At 53.0% G+C, this 23329-nt stretch overlaps 1 protein-coding gene across 15 annotated transcripts in view; it reads left to right on the top strand.

Moving 5' to 3' along the window:
* Nucleotides 1-23329, top strand: part of FAM53A (family with sequence similarity 53 member A) — a 45224-nt gene that overhangs the window by 3898 nt on the left and 17997 nt on the right. For 10 of the 15 annotated variants that reach the window (XM_078002981.1, XM_015137814.3, XM_078002980.1 and 7 more), the window contains exon 2: nucleotides 13064-13303. The exons of 1 other annotated variant lie outside the window; for it this stretch is intronic. Coding sequence is in view for 7 of the 14 variants with exons in the window: in XM_015137814.3 (XP_014993300.3) it covers nucleotides 13229-13303 (75 nt within the window). In the remaining 7 variants the exon portion in view is untranslated. Of the gene's footprint in view, nucleotides 1-2504; nucleotides 2635-2924; nucleotides 3127-12006; nucleotides 12085-13063; nucleotides 13304-15698; nucleotides 15770-19832; nucleotides 19927-23329 lie in introns of those variants that run through there. 4 more of the 15 variants (XM_078002978.1, XM_028848217.2, XM_078002984.1 and 1 more) reach the window with 4 other exon arrangements.

The raw sequence follows: 23329 nt of genomic DNA, 5'->3' as shown, positions 1-23329 counted from the left end.
GCAGCAACAGCAAAACTCCATCTCAAAAAAAAAAATGGAGTTCCTAGACACTATACCTTCTGCCCCCACACATGCAGGGCCTCCTGCATGACTAGCGTCCCCCACCGGAGTGGTGCATTGCTACAGTTGATGAACCTGTATGGACACATGCTTGTTACCCAGAGTCCATAGTTGACATCAGGTTCACTCTTGGTGTTATAGTCTATGGATTTAGACAAATGTGTAATGACCTTTGTCAACCATTATAGTATCATAGTATCATGCAGGATAGTTTCACTGCCTTAAAAATCTGTGCCCTGCCTCACCTCTGTCTACCCCTGGCCCCTGGCAGCCACTGTTTTTTTGTTTTTGTCTTTTTAGTAGTCTCTACAGTTAACCTTTTCCAGAATGCCGTACAGTTGGAATCATACAATATGTAGCCATTTTAGACTAGGGGAATTTCTTTCACTTAGTGATATGCATTTAAATATCTTCTATATTTTTTGGTGGTTTGATAGCTCATTTCTTTTTAGTGCCAAATAATATTATACTGTCTGAATGTATCACACTTTATCCACTCACCTACAGGAAATCTGGTTGTTTTTAAGTTTTGGCACTTACAGCTGCTATGGGCGTCTGTGTGCAGGTTTTGTGTGGACGTAAGTTTTTGGTTCCTTTGGGTAAATACCAAGGAGCAGGATTGCTGGGTCGTGTACACAGTTGCTCCACATCCTCCTCAGCACTTGGTGTGGTCAGTGTTCTGGATTTTGGACATTCTGATGGGTGTGGAGTGGTACCTTGTGTGTAGTGGGCTTTTTTTTGTTTTGTTTTGTTTTGAGACAGAGTTTCACTCTTGTTGCCCAGGCTGGAGTGCACTGGTGCGATCTCGGCTCACTGCAACCTCCGCCTCATCCTCCCGAGGAGCTGTGATTACAGGCGCCTGCCATCACGCCCAGCTAATTTTTGTATTTTTAATAGAGATGGGGTTTCGCTATGTTGGCCAGCCTGGTCTCGAACTCCTGATCTCAGGTGATCCATCTGCCTTGGTCTCCCAAAGTGCTGGGATTACAGGCATGAGCACCACACCCGGCCCCAGTTGGTTGAGGTGTCTGTTAAAGTGTTTGCTCCACTATTTTAGTTGGGTTGGTTTCTTTCTTTCTTTTTTCTTTTTTTTTTTTGAGATGGAGTTTCGCTCTTGTTGCCCCGGCTGGAGTGCAGTGGTGCTATCTTGGCTCACTGCAACCTGCGCCTCCCAGGTTCAAGGGATTCTCCTGCCTCAGCCTCCCGTGTAGCTAGGATTACAGGCACCTGCCACCATGCCCAACTAATTTTTGTAGTTTTAGTAGAAACAGGGTTTCACCACATTTGCCAGCTGGTCTCGAACTCCTGACCTCAGTTGTTCCACCTGCCTTGGCCTCCCAAAGTGGAATTACAGGCATGAACCACTGCTCCTGGCCTCTTTTTTTTTTTTTTTTTTTTTTTTTTGTGGAGACATGGTTTGACTCTGTCACCCAGGCTGGAGTGCAGTGGCATGATCTCGGCTCACTGCAACCTCAGGTTCTGGGTTCAAGTGATTCTTCTACTTCGACCTCCCGTGTGCCACCACGCCCGGCTAATTTTTGTAGTTTTTTTGTAGAGATGGGGTTTCACCATGTTGACCAGGCTGGGGTTGTTTTCTTATTGTTGAGTTTTAAAATATCTTTCTATATTTTGGATAATGGTTCTTTGTCAGATAAGTGTTTTGCAAATATTTTCTTTCAGTCTGGAACTTGTTTTGTATTCTCTTGACAGTGTCTTTTGCAGAGCAGATATTTTTAATTTTAATGAAGTTCAACTTAACAATTCTTTCTTTCATGGGTCGTGCTTTCAGTGTTGTATCTGAAAAGTCATCGCCAAACCCAAAGTCATCTATATTTTTCTCCTGTGTTATCTATCTTCTAGGATTTTTATAGTTTTGCCTTTTACTTTAGGTCTGTGATCCATTCTGAGTTAGTTTTCGTGAAGGGTGTCCATACACTCCATGTCTTTTTTTTTTTTTTGAAATGGAATCTTGCTCTGTGGCCCAGGCTGTAGTGCAGGGGTGTGATCTCAGCTCACTGCAACCTTCGCCTCCCGGGTTCAGGTGATTCTCCTCCTGCCTCAGCCTCCTGAGTAGCTGGGGTTACAGGTGCACGCCACCACACCCAGCTAATTTTTATATTTTTAGTAGAGATGGGGTTTCACTATTTTGGCCAGGCTGATCTCGAACTCTTGACCTCAAGTGATCCACCCGCCTCGGGCTTCCAAAGTGCTGGGATTACAGGCATGGGCCACCACACCTGGTCTCATGTCTTTTTTTCTTGTGGATGTCTAGTTTTTCAGCAGCATTTGTTGAAAAGACTGTCTGTTCTCTATTATATTGCCATTGCTCCTTTGTCAAAGATCAGTGACTATGTGGTTCTATATCTGGGCTCTCTATTCTGCCTGTTCCATTGATCCAATTGCCTATTCTTTTGCCCGTCCCACACTATCTTTTTTTTTTTGAGACAGGGTCTTGCTGTGTCACCCAGGTTGGAGTGCAGCAGTGCAATCATGGATCACTGCATCCTCCACCTCTCCGGCTGAAGCAATCCTCCCACCTCTGCCTTCTAAGTAGCTAGGATTATAGGCACGCAGGTAAATTTAAAATTTTATATAGAGATGGAGTCTCGCTATGTTTCCCAGGCTGGTCTTGAACTCCTGGGTCCGAGCGATCCTCCTCTCTCAGCCTGCCAAAGCACAGGGATTACAGGCGTGAGCCACTGTGCCTGGCCACACACTGTCTTGATTACAGCAACTTTATGATAAGTCTGAGTTGGATGGTGTCAATCCTCCAACTTTGTTCTCCTTTAATACCATGTTGGCTATTCTGGGTCTTTTGCCTCTCTCTATAAACTTTATTTATTTATTTATTTATTTATTTTGAGATGGAGTCTCACTCTGTCACCCAGGCTGAAGTGCAGTAGTGCAATCTCAGCTCACTGCAACCTTTACCTCCTGGATTCAAGCAATTCTCCTGCCTCAGCCTCCTGAGTAGCTGGGATTATAGGCACCTGCGACCATGCTCAGCTAATTTTTGTATTTTTAGTAGAGATGGGGTTTCACCATGTTGGCCAGGCTGGTCTCAGGGTGAGTTCTCTTGGCATCTGAAGGGAGGACGCAGCCACTGCATCCCTCTGCAGTGAGGCAGCACTGCCCTTCCCTCTGTGTGTGAATGGGGAGCCAGAATGAGCAACATCAGAGGAAACTTCCAGTCTGAAAGCAGAAGCCAGGAAAAGCAGGGAAGACCGAGGGAGCTGAGATACAGAGTGCAGGGACCAGAAAAAGTAATTTAAACCCCCCGTGAAAAGCAGCCCTGTATATATAGGCTTAGAGATAAGTGTGAAGATGGGTCCCGACTTGGGCATTTGGAGAAGAGGAGGGAGCCCTTGCATGTGAAGCATACACACGTCATTGGAAGGGTTGGAGGAGCAGAGGACAAATCCTAGAACAGCGGCAACAGCAGCAAGCGTTGGACACGGAGTCCAGGAACAGACGGAGATGCAGACCAGGGTGGAGCAGAGAGTGTGCCATGAGCCAGGCCGGAAGGATGTGGTCTCTGGACCAAGGAAGGTGCCTTAAGCATTTTCTAAAGCTGGGGCGAGGGAAGACCCTGAAAGCTGAGCAGGCATCCTGGGAGTGGGCTCCTTACAGAAGTGGAGGAGAGAAGAGGTGTGGTCTTCACGTGCCCCCCTTCTCAGGAAGCTGCAAGATGAGGGTGAGGGGTGCCCTGAGTGGGCTAGAGCACACCCCTGCCAGCCCTGAGCACAAGGCGGGACTAGGAGCAGAAGGGCTGAAGGTGTCCTGACGTCTTTGACCAAAGGGCTCGTTCCTAGGAGGTTTGTAAATCTGCTGGGGAGTTTGGGGCAAGAGTTTATACTGGGCAGAAACTTTGCATTCGTAAAAAGGATGGAATTATGAACTTTGGAGAACAGACCCCACTGTGTGGCCTAACTGGAAACACTATTTATAGTGACATGATAATGTCAGCGATGACTTGACAGAAGGTTCACACAGCCCTATTGGGAGGTGTGGAGTGGGGCTGTGTTGGCAAAGAGATACACCCTGACGTGCCTTCCAGCCAGCAGATGATGCTCTGAGGGGTGCGCTGGGGCACAGTCCAGGAGCAGCGGTGCCTGCGGGCTGTGTGCGTAGGGGTAGTAAGTACCCGAGGACAGGGCTGAGGGATGGAAGTGCCCACTGCAGAGTGGCAGGGGTGAGGCCTCTGCACGCTTGGGAGTCGCTCAGTGTTGGTTTGTGAGCCAGCACCCTGTGTGTGTTGCCATGGGGAAATAAAATACAGCTGGTTATGGGCTGAATGACGTCCGCCCCCAAAGTCACACATCGAAGTCCTGACCCCCCAGTACTTCAGAATGTGCACTTACTTGGAAATAGGGTTGTTGGAGATGTAATTAGTTAAGATGGGATCACACTGGAGCATGGTGAGTCCTGCCCCAAAATGACTGATGTCATTATAAAATCGGGAGACTTGGACACAGGCACACACAGGGAGAATGCGGTGGGAAGATTGGAGTGACGCCAGAGCCGGAGGGAGGCCTGAGCACATCCCTCCCCAGAGCCTTCAGAGGGGCGTGGCCCTGCTAGCATCTTGGTCTTGGACTCCCAGCCTCCAAGGACAGCTGGCTAGTTCATTTCTGTCCTAAGCCACCACTTTGTGATAGTTGGTTGTAGGAAACTAATTCATGGCTCTACGAATGCTGTATCTGACTCCATGTGGATCAAGTTAAAACACAGAAAAATAGAAACTGCTTTGGTGCGTTTTGGAGGATGGAGTCCTGGAGAATGAGAGTGGCCAGAGCCGCCAGCCGAGGGCATTTTGCCACTGTCCCGTGAGGCGGCCATATGAGCGGAGGCATTGCCTGTGGTGGGGACTCGTCCCTGCTGCCCCCATGGAACTCCAGCTCTGCGTTTGACCCTCCTAGGGGTCTGCAGGGCACTGGTGTGGCCAGAACCCAGGGGGCGAGAGGAGACGATGGGATAGTTGGGGGACCAGGGTGAGGATTTTGGCCTCTGTCCTAAGGGCTGAGGAGGCTGTTTCTGGGGGCCAGAGTGCCATGATCTGCTTTCCGTTGAGGTCGAGCCAAGCGTTGCCCAGTGGATGGGAACGGGTGTAGGCTGCTGCGGCCCTCCAGACCTTGAGGATCAGGCTTAAGCTGGGTGCAGAGGTGGAAGGAGAGGCAGGGAAAGCCCCTGGGGTTGTCGGCTGAGTCACCAGTGCAGTTACAAGGAAGGGAGTTACAGTGCAGTTACAAGGAGCCTTTGGGAGTGAGGATGGCGACTTAATGCAGGAAAAGTGGAAGTGAGTTCGTTGTAGCCGTCCTCTGAAGTGAGCCCACTTAGTGTGGGGAGAAGGCATAGCCTGGGCTCAGGGCGGTGCTCGTGGGCTTGGGAGGGACCGCTTCCTGTTCAGAGGGGCCGGTGCTGAGAGGTCCTGGAGTAGGGGCGAGGGATGCCCGATGCCAGCTGTGCCTCCCGGAGCTCAGGTTGTGGTCCTCTCCGCTGGCTCCCACTCCTCACCTGTTGGTGGCAGGGACAGTGAGTTCTAGCAGCTGGAGCCAGGTTTCTCTCACTTCCCACGTCTCTTCTACATCTACCTCGAACCCAGAGGTCTCTTTTCCCACTTGTCCTGGCCTTTGTCTCCTTTTCCGGGCCCCTCTTGTTTAGCTTTCAGTCCTGGCTTCAATATCACTGCCTTAGAGGGACCTCTCTGATCGCCCCTCGAAAAGGCTGTCCTGCCGTGGTGGGGTCCTGCGGCATCTTCACCGCCACCATCCGTCACAATTTCCATATCTCTGGGCTTTCCCAGCTCCGGCAGGGGCTTCCTCTGGTCCTGAACTCCTCCTTCCCCAGACTTCCCTCATGCAGACTGGTCTCTGAGAACTGCCAAGGGGGAGGGACTTGCTGTCCATCATGCCTCATGACTGGTGCTGCATCCTCATGGCTCAGTTTATTGTAAGGGGAGACGGGCCTGGCATTGTGTGTGTGGAATTGCATCCCCCAGGAGGTTATGTTCAAGTCTGCACCCCCAATACCTGCAAATGTGACTTTATTTAGAAATACAGTCTTTGCAGATGCTATTGTAATTTTTTTTTTTTTTTTGAGATGGAGTCTCACTCTGTTGCCCAAGCTGGAGTGCAGTGGCATGATCTCAGCTCACTGCAACTTCCACCTCCTGGGTTCAAACAATCCTCCTACCTCAGCCTCCCAAGTAGCTGGGACCACGGGCATGTGCCACCATGCCCAGCTAATTTTTTGTATTTTTAGTAAAGACAGGATTTCACCGTGTTAGCCAGGATGGTCTCGATCTCCTGACTTCGTGATTTGCCTGCCTCGGCCTCCCAAAGTGCTGGGATTACAGGCGTGAGCCACTGTGCCCGGCCAGATGCTATTGTAATTAGAGTGGGCTCTCACCCAATTATTGGTGTCCTTATAAGAAGAGATAGTGACACAGAGACTCTATGGCAATGGGAAGAAGGCCGCGTGGTGACAGAGGCAGAGATTGCAGTGGTACAGCTACAAGCCAGGAAATGCCGAGGACTCCTGGAGCCGCTGGAAAGTGGAGAGAGGCTGGAACCGGTTCCCCTCAGCCTCCAGAAGGAGGCAGCTGTCGATACCTCCGGTTTGGGCTTCTGGCCTCCAGAACTCAGAGTAACCTTTTGGTATTTGAAGCCCCTCAGTTACGGGAGATTGGTATAATGGCCCTGCTGGCATCTTGGAAGCCAACACACGTGTCGGTGACGACCTGAGTAACGCCTTCCTTCCTGCGGGAAATGCGTGTTCCACAGGAGGGTCTCCTCCCCTCCCTGCGCAGCACTCACAATCCCCGTCTCCTGGGCTCCCAGCAGGGAGCTGCCGTTGGCAGCAGACGTGGTCCCTCCTGTGCTGCATGCGCCTCTCGCGTGTCAGAGCTGCTGCTTGGACACCGCTAGGTGCTCCGCATTGGCGCTGCTGGACACTTGCCCTGGCTGCTGCTTTGCGAGCACACTTTATCTGATTTTTTTTTTTTTTTTTTTAAACGGAGTCTCACTCTGTCACCACGCTGGAGTGCAGTAGTGTGATTTCGGCTCACTGCAACCTCCGCCCCCCGGGTTCAAGTGATTCTCCTGCCTCATCTTCCTGAGTAGCTGGGACTACAGGTACGTGTCATCACACCCAGCTAATTGTTTTGTTTTTATTTTTTTTTGAGATGGAGTCTCACTCTGTTGCCCAGGCTGGAGTGAGTGGCACGATCTTGGCTCACTGCAAGCTCCGCCTCCTGAGTTAATGCCATTCTCACGCCTCAGCCTCCGGAGTAGCTGGGGCTACAGGCGCCCGCCACCACGCCCGGCTAGTTTTTTGTATTTTTAGTAGAGACAGGGTTTCACCTTGTTAGCCAGGATGGTCTTGATCTCCTGACCTCGTGATCCACCCGCCTTGGCCTCCCAAGGTGCTGGGATTGCAGGCATGAGCCACTGTGCCCGGCCACGCCCAGCTAATTTTTATATTTTTAGTAGAGATGGGGTTTCACCACGTTGGGCCAGGATGGTCTCAATCTCCTGACCTCATAATCCACCCGCCTTGGCCTCCCAAAGTGCTGGGATTACAGGTGTGAGCTACCGCGCCCAGCCTGTCTGATGTATTAAAGTCTGTGAGTTATGAGAGTGTGACTCTTTGTGACTCTTTTTTTTTTTTTTTTTTTGAGACAGAGTCTTGCTCTGTCGCCCAGGCTGGAATGTAGTGGCGCGATCTCAGCTCACTGCAAGCTCCGCCTCCCAGGCTTACGCCATTCTCCTGCCTCAGCCTCCCGAGTAGCTGGGACTACAGGCGTCTACCACCGCACCTGGCTAGTTTTTTTTTTTTTATTTCTAGTAGAGACGGGGTTTCACCGTGGTCTCGATCTCCTGACCTCGTGATCCGCCCACCTTGGCCTCCGAAAGTGCTGGGATTCCAGGCGTGAGCCACTGCGCCTGGCTGAGAGTGTGACTCTTGTGCACACATGTCATCGTTTCTCTATGGAGGGCGTGCAGACCCTCCAGGCATTCACATCTCACGTGACCACAGGCAGTAGTCATAGCCAGTAGTGCAGCGTCAGTGTGGCGTGGTGCTGGCATCTGACGGTGCTCAGGCAGATTTGGGACACGTCCTCCCTGCCCTTTTTCTGACCCAGTGTCACGTGCTGCATTGGGACCCCCTCCAGTCTGGGCCGGGCCTCGCCGATCTCTTTCCTGACCCGATGCTTCTGAAGGTTTCTGGCTGATCATTTTGTAGGGTTGGTCTGTTTTGAGATTGTCTGACATTTCTTCAGAATCAAATAATCAGGTTCCAGGCCAGGGGTGGTGGTGATACATGCCTGTAATCCCAGCACTGTGGGAGGCTGAAGTGGGCAGATCACCTGAGATCAGGAGTTTGAGACCAGCCTGGCCAACATAGCGAAACCCTATCTGTACTACAAATACAAAAACTAGCCGGGTGTGGTGGCGTGTGCCTGTAATCCCAGCTACTTGGGTGGCTGAGGCAGGAGAATCGCTTGAACTCGGGAGGCGGAGGCTGCAGTGAGCTGAGATCGCACCACTGCACTCCAGCCTGGGCGACAGAGAAAGACTCTGTCTCAAAAAAAAAAAAAAAAGGGGAAATTCAGGTTCCTGTGTTTGCGTCCTGGGTGCCCCGCAGGAGGCTCTTGGGGTGTTCACATTGATTGCTGGGTTCAGGTGCCTGCTGGGTACCCCTGCTGTTACTGTTTTTCCTTGGTGACTGCCGAGCATCTTTTGGGGGTCACTTTGAGGCTGTGAGCTCTGTTTCTCACCATATGTTCTCTGCGGGTCCAGCATCATGGATGCATCTTGCCTGAGACTGTTGTGTTGGGATGTTGGTCGAGTGATGGTTTTAAAGCACTTCCCTCATTCTCTCTGCACTCACTCGTGGCTCCCCACCGCCCCGTGAGGAGGTGCTTTCCCGCCACCCCCACCTCACCTGGGTCCGTGGGTTCCTGCGTTCCTGATTCCTGGGTTCGTGGGTCTGTGGGTTCCTGGGTCTGTGGGTCTGTGGGTTCCTGGGTTTGTGGATTCCTAGGTTTGTGGGTTCTGCATCCATGGGTCTGTGGGTTCCTGGGTCTGTAGGTTCCTGGGTCTGTGGGTTCCTGGGTCTGTGGGTCTGTGGGTTCCTGGGTCTGTAGGTTCCTGGGTCTGTGGGTTCCTGGGTCTGTAGGTTCCTGGGTCTGTGGGTTCCTGGGTCTGTGGGTTCCTGGGTCTGTGGGTCTGTGGGTTCCTGGGTCCGTAGGTTCCTGGATCTGTAGGTTCCTGGGTCTGTGGGTCTGTGGGTTCCTGGGTCTGTGGGTTCCTGGGTCTGTGGGTTCCTGGGTCTGTAGGTTCCTGGGTCTGTGGGTCTGTGGGTTCCTGGGTCTGTGGGTCTGTGGGTTCCTGGGTCTGTGGGTTCCTGGGTCTGTGGGTTCCTGGGTCTGTGGGTCTGTGGGTTCCTGGGTCTGTGGGTTCCTGGGTCTGTGGGTTCCTGGGTCTGTAGGTTCCTGGGTCTGTGGGTCTGTGGGTTCCTGGGTTTGTGGATTCCTAGGTTCATGGGTTCCTGGGTATCTGGGTTCATGGGTTCCTGGGTTCCTATGTTCGTGGGTTCCTGGGTTCCTGTGTTCACTGCCGCTTGCTTTGCTCTGTGTTACCGGCAGGCTACTGGGGAGCCATCCTCACTTCCTGCACCTCGACAGGTTCCAACTCTTTTCCCTGCCCCAGCCCTGAAATCAGCCATTTCTACACAGACTGTGAAGACTGTTTTTAAAATAAAATCCTAGTTATTATTTTTTCAAGTTATAGTGTGGCTGCTGTCCCCTTTCTAAGGTTTTGTGTGTGCTTTGTGCAACCAGGAGGGTTCAGAATGTGGGTGTGCAGCCCCTCATGGTGCATGGTGTGAAGGGAGCTGGCCCTCACCATGCAGGAATGGTTGGTGGAATTAGGGAGGGAGGCTGGCTTGTCAGCCATAGAGCCCCGTCCTGTGAGGGCTCTGACGCTGAGACAGAGGTGAGGCCGGGCCGTGGCTGTCAGCTGGGGGCTCTGAGCTGGGACAGAGGTGAGTCTGGGCCGTGGCTGTGAACTGGGGGCTCTGAGCTGGGACAGAGGTGAGTCTGGGCCGTGGCTGTGAACTGGGGGCTCTGAGCTGGGAGAGAGGTGAGTCTGGGCCGTGGTGTGAACTGGGGGCTCTGAGGCTGGGACAGAGGTGAGTCTGGGCCGTGGCGTGAGCTGGGGGCACTGAGGCTGGGACAGAGGTGAGTCCGGGCCGTGGCTGTGAACTGGGGGCTCTGAGCTGGGACAGAGGTGAGTCTGGGCCGTGGTGTGAACTGGGGGCTCTGAGCTGGGACAGAGGTGAGTCTGGGCCATGGCTGTGAACTGGGGGCTCTGAGCTGGGACAGAGGTGAGTCCGGGCCGTGGCTGTGAACTGGGGGCTCTGAGCTGGGACAGAGGTGAGTCTGGGCCGTGGTGTGAAGTAGGGGCTCTGAGCTGGGACAGAGGTGGGTCCGGGCTGTGGCTGTGAACTGGGGGCTCTGAGGCTGGTACAGAGGTGAGTCTGGGCCGTGGTGTGAACTGGGGGCTCTGAGGCTGGGACAGAGGTGAGTCTGGGCCGTGGTGTGAACTGGGGGCTCTGAGCTGGGACAGAGGTGAGTCTGGGCCGTGGTGTGAACTGGGGGCTCTGAGGCTGGGACAGAGGTGAGTCTGGGCCGTGGTGTGAACTGGGGGCTCTGAGGCTGGGACAGAGGTGAGTCTGGGCCGTGGTGTGAACTGGGGGCTCTGAGGCTGGTACAGAGGTGAGTCTGGGCCGTGGCTGTGAACTGGGGGCTCTGAGCTGGGACAGAGGTGAGTCTGGGCCGTGGCTGTGAGCTGGGGGCTCTGAGGCTGGTACAGAGGTGATTCCGGGCTGTGGCTGTGAAGTAGGGGCTCTGAGGCTGGTACAGAGGTGAGTCTGGGCCGTGGTATGAGCTGGGGGCTCTGAGCTGGTACAGAGGTGAGTCTGGGCCGTGGCTGTGAACTGGGGGCTCTGAGGCTGGGACAGAGGTGAGTCTGGGCCGTGGTGTGAGCTGGCACCCCAGTTGCTGGTGGCTTTCCCCAGCTGACATTGACCAGCATTGGGTGTGCAGTGTGACTGGCTCTGATTTGTGCTGCTTAGTTTGAGACTATTTGAATGGAGCCACTGCTGCAGAGAGACCTCCTTCTGAAGCATCACAGTGGGCCCGGCTGACCCTGACCCAGCGCAGGACACCCCTCTTGGAGTCTGGGGCTCTTGGCTGTGGGCTGGAGATGACAGTGGTGGCTGCCGAGGGTGGTGGGAGTGGGCAGCGCCGAGCGCGTGATTTCAGACCCAGTGAGCCAGGTGGTCACAGCCTGATTTCAGACCCAGTGAGGCAGGTGGGCACAGCCTTTAGCTGGTGTGTTGTGTCCCCTGGCCTGGAACAGCCCTATGGGTGGGTGGCACCTATCAGGACCTGTGCACAGACCCTGCCTGGATTTGGTCTGCCCAGTCTCCTGGACCTGACAGCAACAGGGCTGTGCCTGGTGACGGGAAGGCTCCGAGCCAGGCCGGGTGGCCCACTGTGCGCGTAGCTGCTGTGTTGGTGGCGCCTTTGCCCTGGCCCTCGTTTGGGAAGATGCTGGCTTTTGGGCTCTAGGGAAGTGTCTATTGGTTTCTGTTGAGAGCAGTTGTATATGCACATTTTAAGTGTGGAACGCAGGTATTGAACCGTGTTGAAACCTTTCCAGCATTGGCAGAAGTGTGCGTGTGAGTCTCCTTTGCCCTCTACTTTACTGGCAGGTGGCATGGCCCGAGTGGCCGGCGGTCCTTCCAATGGGGCGGCCCACGTGCCTCCCACGTGCCAGGCTTTTAGGGCAGATGCTTGTGAACGCTGCTGCCTATGGGTTGCCTTCATTGGTGGAGGTGAGGCCTCAGCTTTGGCGTCCTGTCCACCCTTAATCCTTGCCTAGGAGCAGTCTGTGGGCCCCAGAAGACTGGCCAGAAGCTGGAGCTGGGCGGCAGCTGAGGACGCGCACCTTGGAGGTTGTGTGGAGGTTCCATCACTGCTGTCTTAATTCCCAGGCACTCTTCTTTTTCTCTGGAAGTTCCTTTTTAAGGGTGTCCTGGTCTTCATGGAGGTGCCGTGTCACTCCGAGCGCAGAGGGCTGCTGCTGAGGAAGTCCTTACCCTCCCACCTAGGGCTCTTCTCCAAGTTGCTGGTTTTGCTTGTTTGCCTCTTGTCTGTTTTGGCCTCTGTTGGGTCTGAACTAGGTGGCCTTGGCAGCTCCTCACACCCAACAGTGGGAGCCTGAGAAGGGTCAAAGCTGGGGCAGGTTGGGGACACGCTGGGCGCAGGGCCACCTTGCTGGGCACCTCGGCCCGTTGGTGTCTGTTGGGAGCAGCCCTGGGGCAGCCCCGCAGCCTCTGCCGACAGTACAGACAGAGCTGCCCATTCCTGGGGCTGGAGAGCTCAGGGCCTGAAAGACCCCCCGAGCCCTCGCCCTTCCTCTGCCGGCCCCTTGCTGTCAGCAGACCAGGTGCGGACCCTGGTAGGCTTCCTCTGCCCCAGCTTCAGTGGAGAGCGCTTGCCCAGCCGGCTGGCGGGAGTGGGAGGGGTGTTTGGCCACTTGGAGCAGAAGGGGGTGGGTAGTCAGGGTTTCTGCATTCCTGGCTTGATACTGGCTTTCCAGCAGCTTCCCAGCTTCCAGAATGTCCTTGCCATCATCTTCCATCCTATTTCCCCTTTTTTGGAGCAGGAGACTGGGATGGCCTATCTTTTTCTTTCAGTTGAGGCTTCCAGGGGGCGAGATGGGTCTAACATGTGCCTTTGCCTTTAGCCAGAAGACCACCGTGATCAGATTTTCCAGAAAAGAACTTGCATGGTAGTTTTGAAAATGGGAGGGTGTTTGTGAGGCAGGATATCAGAAATACTTCATACACAGGGGACCTGGCATGTAACATAAACACCAACAAAATGATTTTGGGTATAATCACATGGTGATTTATCTCTTCTGAGAAACAGGCACAAATCCTGAAGAGCCTGTGGCACGGACTGCTCATCTGTAAGGAAAGTGGAGACATGACTTTGAGATTTAGCTCAGAACTAGCAATGCCGGGGCCTTCGAGAGTCTGATGTTCCAGCACTCTAGTGCCGGTTGGTGTGGACGGAGGACACGGGGCCCCAACCATGGTCACACTCATCACTGAGAAGCTACAGAGCCAAAGCCTGGACGACCTCACCTGCAAGACCGAGGCTGGTCCGGTAAGCAGCTGCAGGTGGCACAAGGCTGGGTGCCCCTCCCCCGTGCTGTCACAGGGGAATGGCCACACTGGGAAGTGGAGGTGAGGGCTAAGTTCTCAGAGGCCTGGGAGGCACTGCTAGGCCAGGCATGGTGGTGTCTGGTACACAAGTGGGTCCCAGAGCCCATCAGTGTCATCACAGTGGATTTTCAGCATCATTTAAAAAAACAGACTTATTAAAAATGCCAGCGGGGCACAGTGGCTCACGCCTGTAGTGCCAGCACTTTGGGAGGCTGAGCGCGCAGATCAATTGAGGTCAGGAGTTTGTAACCAGCCTGGCCAACATGGTGAGATCGCATCTCTACTAAAAATACAAAAACTAGCCGGGCGTGGTGGCAGGCGCCTGTAGTCCCAGCTACTCGGGAGACTGAGGCAGGAGAATGGTGTGAACCTGGGAGGCGGAGCTTGCAGAGAGCTGAGATGGCGCCACTGCACTCCAGCCTGGGCAACACAGCGAGACTCCGTCTCAAAAAAAAAAAAAATGCCTTGAGTTGCTATTTAAAAAGATAGGGTTTTACTGAAAGGCTGACTTACACACGGAAGCTGGAGCCCCAAGCACAGGTGTGCCTGTTAGCATCCAATCGAGCAGCAGCATGTGCCCCACTGGCCTCCCTGTCCCTCCCCTCCTAGCTCCACCTCCCAAGGGAGCCTCTGTCTTGGATTTGATCACCACATTAGCTTCCCACAGGCAGATTGATTTTCCTACAGTCATGGTGAAGTGAACTTTGGATGTGCCACCTTCAGGACCCACCCCCCGCCCTGGTTAGAAGGCATATCTAGAAGGAGGTGGCTGATGTCTAGCCTGGAGGGTCTTGCCAGGCCCTCAGAGCCAGCAGAGGTGCTTGGAACACCTGCCTGTCCTGGGCCCGGCTTGGCCGTGGCTCTGGAGGCGTGAGCACGCTGCATTTGTAGCCCCGTGCATGTTATGGAAATGAGAGGGTGAAGGGAAAGCTGTGGGTCTCAGGCCTTTGGGCTGGACACGTGTGACCCATCTTCACCGCAGGGGGTTCCAGCAAGGGTCTGCGGGTCCAAGCTGAAGCCTCTCCTCCCAAGAGCTGGCGAGCATGGGCGTTGGGCTGTGGGAGGTGGCGTGCGGCCTGAACCTTTGCAAGCACTGCTTATGGGGCCTGGCGCTCAGGGCCACGATGACCGAGGTGACCATGGCAGTCAGTGCTGGCTGTGTCCTGTAGTCAGTACGTTTCTGGCTGTCAGCCCATGGGTAGGGGTGGCTGAGGCGGGGAAGGCAGTGCTTGCCTGATGTCTCAGTGCCTTGCTGGCTGCAGAACCGTGTTCTTTCCAGACACCGTGGCCAGTTCCCATTTTTTCTTTTCTTTTTCTGGAGACAGAGTCTTGCTTTGTCATCCACGCTGGAGTGCAGTGGCACCATCTCGGCTCACTGCAACCTCTGCTTCCTGGGTTCAAGTGATTCTTGTACCTCAGCCTCCCGAGTAGCTAGGGTTACAGGCACACGCCACCACACCCGGCTAAATGTTTTTTTTTTTTTTTTTTTTTTGAGATGGAGTCTTGCTCTGTTGCCTAGGCTGGAGTGCAATGGCACAATCTTGGCTCACTGCAACCTCTGCTTCCCAGGTTCAAGCAATTCTCCTGCCTCAGCCTCCTGAGTAGCTGGGATTACAGGTGTGTGCCACCAGGCAAGGCTAATTTTTGTATTTTTAGTAGATGGGGTTTCACCATGTTGGTCAGGCTGGTCTCGAGCTCCTGACCTCATAACCTGCCTGCCTCGGCCTCCCAAAGTGCTGGGATTACAGGTGTGAGCCACTGTGCCTGGCCTAAATTTTGTATTTTTAGTAGAGACGGAGTTTCACCATGTTGGCCATGTTGGCGAGGCTGGTAAGTGATCTGCCCACCTTAGCCTCCCGAAGTGTTGGAATTACAGGCGTGAGCCACCACGCCTGGCCCTATTTTTCCTTTTGATTAAATGGAGAAAACGTTTTTAAGGAATCTCTAACCAAGACCAAAGGATACAGAGTGGCATATGCCTGTCAGATGGCTGTGTGCCTCCGAGGACATTTTTGGCAAGTGGATGTCAGCCAGGGCGTGGGCAGCTTTCCAGGGAGGTGGCTACACAGCGTGTCTGCCGGGCCTGGGAGGTGTCTGGACAGATGTCCTGGTTTGGAGTGACCCACAGGCCCCCACATCCTCTGTGCTTTAGGTGGCCGCTCTTCACCTCTTGTTTTCAGCTTTGATTTTAGATACGGGGGTATATGTGCAGGTTTGCCCCTTGGGTGTATTGCATTCGGGTTGTGAGCATAGTACCCAGTAGGTAGCTCTTCAGGCCCCTGCCTCCTTCCTCCCTCCCGTTCTTCATCTCTTTACGGAGCACTTGTCTGTTGACAGAGAGAAGGCAGCGTGGGCAGTTCCTCGGTCAGCCTCAGCCTTGGGACAGGAGCCCTGGGGGCCCTGCAGGGTGAGTGGTCATGAGGGTTCCATCACAGCCTGCTCCTGCTCCTGCTCCTGCTGACCCGGCTCTATTAGTGGCCAGCCAGGCCCACTGTTGCGTCTTCTGCTGTCAAAGATGGTTTTTCCCAGTGACTCCTGTTTTCTTAAAACACGGCCTGTGAATATGGCGGTGGTTTCTTTCTGAAATGGGAGGACAAACCTTTTTATCCCTAAGTGTAAACCTTTTTACTTTTTTTTTTTTTTTTTTTTTGAGATGGAGTCCTTGCCCTGTTGCCCAGGCTGGAGTGCAGTGGAGTACTAGCATGTCACTGCAACCTCTGCTTCCAGGGCTCAAGCGATTCTCCCGCCTCAGCTTCCTGAGTAGCTGGGACTACAGGGGTGTGCCACCATGCCCAACCTATTTTTTAATTTTTAATTTTTTTTGAAAGGGATGGAGTCTTGCTCTGTCGCCCAGGCTGGAGTACAGTGGTGCAGTCTTGGCTCACTGCAAGCTCTGCCTCCCGGGTTCAAGCGATTCTCTTGCCTTAGCCTCCCGAGTAGCTGGAATTACAGGCACCGCCACCATGCCCAGTTAATTTTTTTTTTTTTGTATTTTTAGTAGAGATGTGGTTTCACCATATTGGCCAGGCTGGTCTTGAACTCCTGACCTCAAGTGATCCACCCACCTCAGCCTCCCAAAGTGCTGGGATTACAGGCATGAGCCACTGTGCCCAGCCTTTATCAGGATTTTAAAATTTTATGTATTTATTTTCATTTTTTAGATGGAGTCTCGCTCTGTTGCCCAGGCTGGAATGCAGTGGTACGATCTCGGCTCACTGCAACCCCTGCCTCCCAGGTTCAAGCGATTCCCCTGCCTCAGCCTCCTGAGTAGTTGGGATTACAGGCACATGCCACCAAGCCCAGCTAATTTTTGTATTTTTAGTAGAGACGGGGTTTCACCTTGTTGGTCAGGCTGGTCTCGAACTCCTGACCTCAGGTGATCCACCCCCGTTGGGCTCCCAAAGTGCTGGGATTACAGGCCTGAGCCACTGCACCCGGCCGGGTTTTTTGATCTTTGTGATGAGGACAGTGTGATTGCCTGTGTTGAAGAAACCCAGTTACTCAGTGATAGACTGTTTACACGTGAGACCAGCTCTCCCACGTAACTTGTGAATATCTAAACACAAGTTACTTCTAACATTCACGGAAACAAGTCAGTATTTTAAGTAGCCAATTCGTTGCATAAAAATAGAAATTGATGTTTTCAAAGGTGACTTAAAATAGTATTTTTATGAAAAATAAGTGTAGACAATTGTACAGAGTAGAAACTCATACATTCATGTGTGAGTTTCTGTGTGGAAGTATGTCTTCGTACATACCCACGGCCTGGCCTCAGTGAGCAAGCAAAGCGGGCGCCGTTAGCTCAGGGCTCCTTGTTTGATCTGTACCTTCACCCAGTCCCCTCCTGCCATGATTTCATAGTGCATTCTAGACATACTTTCTCTGCAAATATCTCATTCTGTATCTCCAAAAGATAAAAACTTTAAGACACATGACCAGAATGTCATTTTCACACCTAAAACCCTCAGAGATTCCTTAATATCTCTAAATATCCTGTCAGCGTTCAAACTTCCCCAATTGTCTGAGTTTATGAATTTGTTCAGGGAGTCCAGATTCAGGGTGTCTCTTGTCCCTTTTCCCCGTGGGGTCCCCCTTGGAGCTTGTGTGTTGAGGACGCAGCTACTTGTCCTGGAGTGTCTAGGCTGCATGCCCTGGCTGGCACCTCACGCGCTCCCCTCCCATGTTTGTTCCGGAGTTGCTGGTTGGAGCCAGTGCTGCCCTGCCTCCTATGGTTCCCTCTAGTTGCACATGGAATTTTTTTTTTTTTTTTTTTTTTTTTTGTTGTTGAGACAGAGTCTCGCTTTGTCGCCCAGACTGGAGTGCAGTGGCTGGATCTCAGCTCACCGCAAGCTCCGCCTCCCGGGTTCACGCCATTCTCCTGCCTCAGCCTCCCGAGTAACTGGGACTACAGACGCCCGCCACCTCGCCCAGCTAGGTTTTTGTATTTTTTTAGTAGAGACGGGATTTCACCGTGTTAGCCAGGATGGTCTCGATCTCCTGACCTTGTGATCCGCCCGTCTCGGCCTCCCAAAGTGCTGGGATTACAGGCTTGAGCCACCGCACCTGGCCGCACATGGATTTTTAAACTGAAATTAAAGTTGATTTAGTGATTTAGCTTTTTTTTTTTTTTTTTGAGATGGAGTCTCGCTCTGTCGCCCAGGCTGGAGTGCAGTGGCACGATCTCGGCTCACTGCAAGCTCCACCTCCTGGGTTCATGCCATTCTGAGTAGCTGGGACTACAGGCGCCCGCCACCACGCCCGGCTAATTTTTTTTTTTTTGTATTTTTAGTAGAGATGGGGTTTCACCATGTTAGCCAGGATGGTCTCAATCTCCTGACCTTGTGATCCACCCGCCTCAGCCTCCCAAAGTGATGGGATTACAGGTGTGAGCCACCGTGCCCAGCCTTTTTTTTTTTTTTAAAGACAGGGTGTCACTAATTTGTGAACGTATTTGGTAGAAACAGGGTCTTGCTGTGTTGCCCAGGCTAGTCTCTAACTCCTGGCCTCAAGTGACCCTCCTGATGCGGCCTCCCAAAGTGCTGAGATTGCAGGCGTGAGCCACTGCGCCCAGCCTACGGTTCGTTAAAGTAGAACCCACATAATGCTGTTTCCCTCTTGGACCAGACACACTGCTAGTGCTCACTGTCTCTGGGTGGCTGGTGGCTGCCGTGGTGGACAGCACCAGTATGGACAGCCTGTCGGCTGTCCCTCACCACAGAATGTTCTCGCAGGTGGTGCTGTGAGGCTCGAAGCCTAATCAGGTTTGTGTTTGAGAGACCACCATTTGCTCATCCGTTTCTCTGTTTTTGGACCTTTGGGTGGTTTCCATATTTTAGCTATTAGGGATAATGCAGCTGTGAACATTCATGTGTGAGTTTCTGTGTGGAAGTTTCATGTGTGAGTTTCTGTGTGGAAGTTTCGTGTGTGAGTTTCTGTGTGGAAGTTTCATGTGTGAGTTTCTGTGTGGAGGTTTCATGTGTGAGTTTCTGTGTGGAGGTTTCATGTGTGAGTTTCTGTGTGGAGGTTTCATGTGTGAGTTTCTGTGTGGAGGTTTCATGTGTGAGTTTCTGTGTGGAGGTTTCATGTGTGAGTTTGTGTGGAGGTTTCATGTGTGAGTTTCTGTGTGGAGGTTTCATGTGTGAGTTTCTGTGTGGAGGTTTCATGTGTGAGTTTCTGTGTGGAGGTTTCATGTGTGAGTTTCTGTGTGGAGGTTTCATGTGTGAGTTTCTGTGTGAAAGTATGTCTTCATTTCTTTTGGGTGCAAACCTAGTTGTGGGATTGCTGGATCATATGGAAATTCTATGTTTAACATTTTGAGGAACTGCCAAGCCGTTTTCCACAGTGTCTGTACCATGTTCTGTTACACAGCAATACATGAGAGTTGTAATTTCTCTCACTCTCGTCAACGCGTGTTATTGTCCATTTTTTTGATAAAGGCCACCTTCATGGGTGTGGGGTGGTATCTCATTGTGGTTCTGATTTTCATTTCCCTATGGTTAGCTATGTCGAGCATGTTTTCACGTGCTCATTGGCCATTTGTATCTCTTCTTTTGAGAAATAGCTAATGAAATCCCATTTTTACTTTAAAATTGGGTTATTTCTCTTTTTAGTTATGAGTTGTAAGAACTTTTTTTTTTTTTTTTTTGAGACAGGGCCTTGCTCTGTTGCCCAGGCTGGAGTGCAGGGTCTCAATCACTGCTCACTGCAGCCTCGACCTCCTGGGCTCAAGTGATCCTCCTGCCTCAGCCTTCTGAGTAGCTAGGACTACAGACATGTGTGACCACACCCAACCTTTTTTTTTTTTTTTTGATGGAATCTTGCTCTGTTGCCCAGGCTGGAGTGCAGTGATGCAATCTCAGCTCACTGCAACCTCAGCCTCCCGGGTTCAGGAGAGTCTTCTGCCTCAGCCTCCTGAGTAGCTGGGATTACAGGCATCCGCCACTACGCCCGACTAATTTTTATATTTTTAGTAGAGACGGGGTTTCACCATGTTGGCCAGTCTGGTTTTGAACTCCTGACTTTGTGATCCATCTGCCTCGGCCTCCCAAAGTGCTGGGATTACAGGTTAGAGCCACCACGCCCAGCCCACACCCAGCTATTTTTTAAAAATTTATATCTTTTAGAAAGGGGGTCTCACTGTGTTGCCCAGGCTAGTTTCGACCTCCTGGACTCAATGGGTCCTCCCACCTCAGCCTCCCAAAATGCAGGGATTACAGGTGTGAGCCACGACACCTGGCCAGTAAGAGTTTTTTATAGTTTCTTCCCCCGCTCTGTCATTCTGTCATCTCGAGAATGGTCTGTAAGTGGAGTGACACAGTGCGCAAGCATTTGAGTTCTGCCTTTCTGTCAGCATGCTTCCCTAGAGGTCCTTCCAGCGGTTCCTCTACGCCACCAACAGGTGCTCCATAGCGTGGAGGTGCACTGTGTGTAACCATGTGGAGGAATGCCGCAGTCCTAATACAAATCATAACGTGATTTTTAGGGTTCTGTCCTCAGGGGGGGTCTACACAGACGACCAGTGACCACAGGCATGAGGCGGTGGGAGGGCAGTGGGCACGGGTGCCTTGCTGAGCTGCCCGAGCAGCAAAGAAGGTTCGAGGTGTGATGGCAGCTGAGTGCTGGAAGATGGGCAGGGTCTTAATGTTGGGGTGGGCAAAGACCATCGGGGGCCACAGGGAAGGGGACATGGTGGGTGGGTGGGGCCAGCATTACACTGTGCTCTGGCTGGGGCTTCCCCAGAGAGCCCGGGGCAGCAGCCAGGAGACGGCAGGGCCTGAACGTCGCGTGTGAAGGTCATTCAGTGCGTTGGGGTGTCCCCACTGCACTGGCTGTGCTGGGTTAGCAACATGGTGCTCACTTCCTGCAGGGAGGCGGGTGGGAAGCAGGTGACTGAGGAGTTGTGATGGTACATCAGGAAAAAAGTAGAGCCCAAGGGGTGCTGGGAGTTTATATAGGGCGCCTGGTGTTTATATGTGACCCCTGGGTGGAGCTGGAAAGTGGGTGGTGAGCCGTATGGACACCTGGGGAGAGTTAGCCAGGCGGAGATTCCCATGACCGTGGGAGGCTGTGAGAGTGGGAGCCTGGGGGCACAGGCACCTGGGATCTGACTCTCAGGAGTCCAGAGGGCAGAGTAGAGGGCCACAGCCAGGACCAGAGCGGCAGTTCCCGGGCTGAGGGGCGGAGAGCAGGGAGAGCTGAGAATGTCAGGGTGGAGGAGAGAGGAGGCGGTGTGATGGGGCTGTGCTGGGGGCCATGGGCGCAGGGAAGCTCACTGTGCCACCAGCCTGGCGGGCATGGTGTGGGTGGGTGGCGGGCTGTGGTGTCCTCCAGCTCTGTGCCACTGTGCAGATACAGGCTGGGATTGATTGGTAGAGAGTTGGTTTTTAAAAACTTTTAGGTTTTGTTTGTTTGTTTGTTTTTTGTTTTTGAGACGGAGTCTCGCTCTGTCACCCAGGCTGGAGTACAGAGGTGTGATCTCTGCTCACTGCAAGCTCTGCCTCCTGGGTTCACACCATTCTCCTGCCTCCGCCTTCTGAGTAGCTGGGACTACAGGTGCCCGTTACCACGCCCACCTAATTTTTTGTATTTTTAGCAGAGATGGGGTTTCACCGTGTTAGCCAGGATGGTCTCGATCTCCTGACCTCGTGATCCGCCCGCCTCAGCCTACCAAAGTGCTGGAATTACAGGCGTGAGCCACCGCGCCTGGCCTAAAAACTTTTAGTTTTTTAAAGACAGGGTCTTGCTGTGTTGCCCAGGCTGGAGTGCAGTGCACTCAGTTGCTCACTGCAGCCTTGATTTCCCCAGCCCAAGCAATGCTCCCACCTCAGTCACTCACTGCAGCTTTGACCTCCCCAGCCCAAGCAATCCTCCCACCTCAGCGTCTTGAGTAGTTGGAATCACAGGCTCATGCCATCACATCAGCTCTTTTTTTTTTTTTGTAGAGACCAGGTTTCCGTGTGTTGCCTGGGCTGGTCTCAAACTCCTGGGCTCAAGTGATCATCTCACGTTGGCCTCCCACAGTGCTGGGATTCCCCTGTGTCCAGCCCTGAAGTACAGCTTTCTTTTTTTTCTTCTTTTTCTGAGACAGAGTCTCGCTCTTGTTGCCAAGGCTGGAGTGCAGTGGTGTGATCTCAGCTCGCTGTAGTCTCTGCCTCCCGGGTTAAAGCGATTCCCCTGCCTCTGCCTCCCAAGTAGCTGGGATTATGGGCACCCACCATCACACCTAGCTAATTTTTGTATTTTTAGCAGAGACAGGGTTTCACCATGTTGGTCAGGCTGGTCTCAAACTCCTGGGCTCGAGCAATCCTTCCTCCTTGGCCTCCCACAGTGCTGGGATTCAGGTGTGTGCTTCCGTGCCCAGCCCTGAAGTCCAGATTTCTTGAGGCTTAAGGGGTGCATGTTCATGTTCCCCGAAATCCGGATGTTGAAATCCTCACCCTCAAGGGGATGGGATGAATATTTGGAGGTGGGGCCTTTGGGAGGTGATTAGGTCATGGCGGCAGTGCCTCATGAATGGAATTAAGTGCCCTTATGAAAGAGGTATCAGAGAGGAAGCCAGCCCCTTCGACCATGCATAGATACAACCAGAAGAGCCATCTGTGAACCAGGAGGTGGCCTTACCAGACACTGAATCTGCCATCCCTTGATCTTGGACTTCTGCCTCCAGGACTGTGAGGAATAAATGTTTTTGATAAGCCTCCGTCCTAAGCCTGTGGGACCTGGCTGCCCGGCCTCTCCTGGCTCCCGGGGACCCTGGCTCTGTTTGTCTGCCGTGCGCACATCCCACACGGCCAGCACCACTGGGAGTAGCTGCTGCCCCTGGCATGTCTTTGCACAGAAGTGGTCACATCTGGGGCCGTGCAGGCTTGTGGCTCCTTCAAGCTGCCCATGAGAGCCATCTATGCCGGCTGGGATGGGAAAGTCCTTTCCTTGCTAGACATTTTCTGTGGCCGTGTCAGGCTGGGTGCTGTTCATGTGACCCTGGAGACAGGTGCTGTGTGGAACAGGAAGAGAGTGAGGTCCTGGTGCTTGCTAGGGGAGGCCCAGAGGTGGGAGGATCTATAGCGACAAGGGTCCCTGTGGCGTGAAAGCCTTCAGGTCCTCTAGCAGAGCTGCCTGGGTTCCGAGGTGGGAGAACCTGGAGGTCATGTGGTTCCCGTGCCTGCACCAGGCCCCGTCCTCATGATGTGGCCAGGTGCTCACAGCTCGACACTGCTGTGTTGGCTGAGGTGGGACCCCGTGTGTACGTGGCCTGTCTGTGGATGGGTGTCTTTTTTTGGGGTCACAAACCCAACTTTTAACTTAATCCCTTTATGGGAAGCAGCGAAGGATTTCCTTTTAATTTTATCATGTTTGGGAATGTTATCACAGGATGCAGTGCCGTGGACTTAAGTGTTAACTGAGAGGTTCTGAGGTGTGGCAGAGGAGCCCTAGAACTCTAAGGCAGAAAAGCAGAGGGGCTGCTGTG

This window comes from Macaca mulatta, chromosome 5 (assembly GCF_049350105.2).
Source record: "Macaca mulatta isolate MMU2019108-1 chromosome 5, T2T-MMU8v2.0, whole genome shotgun sequence".
Classification (NCBI taxonomy): Eukaryota; Metazoa; Chordata; class Mammalia; order Primates; family Cercopithecidae; genus Macaca; species Macaca mulatta.
This window is presented reverse-complemented; position numbering and strand designations above follow the sequence as displayed.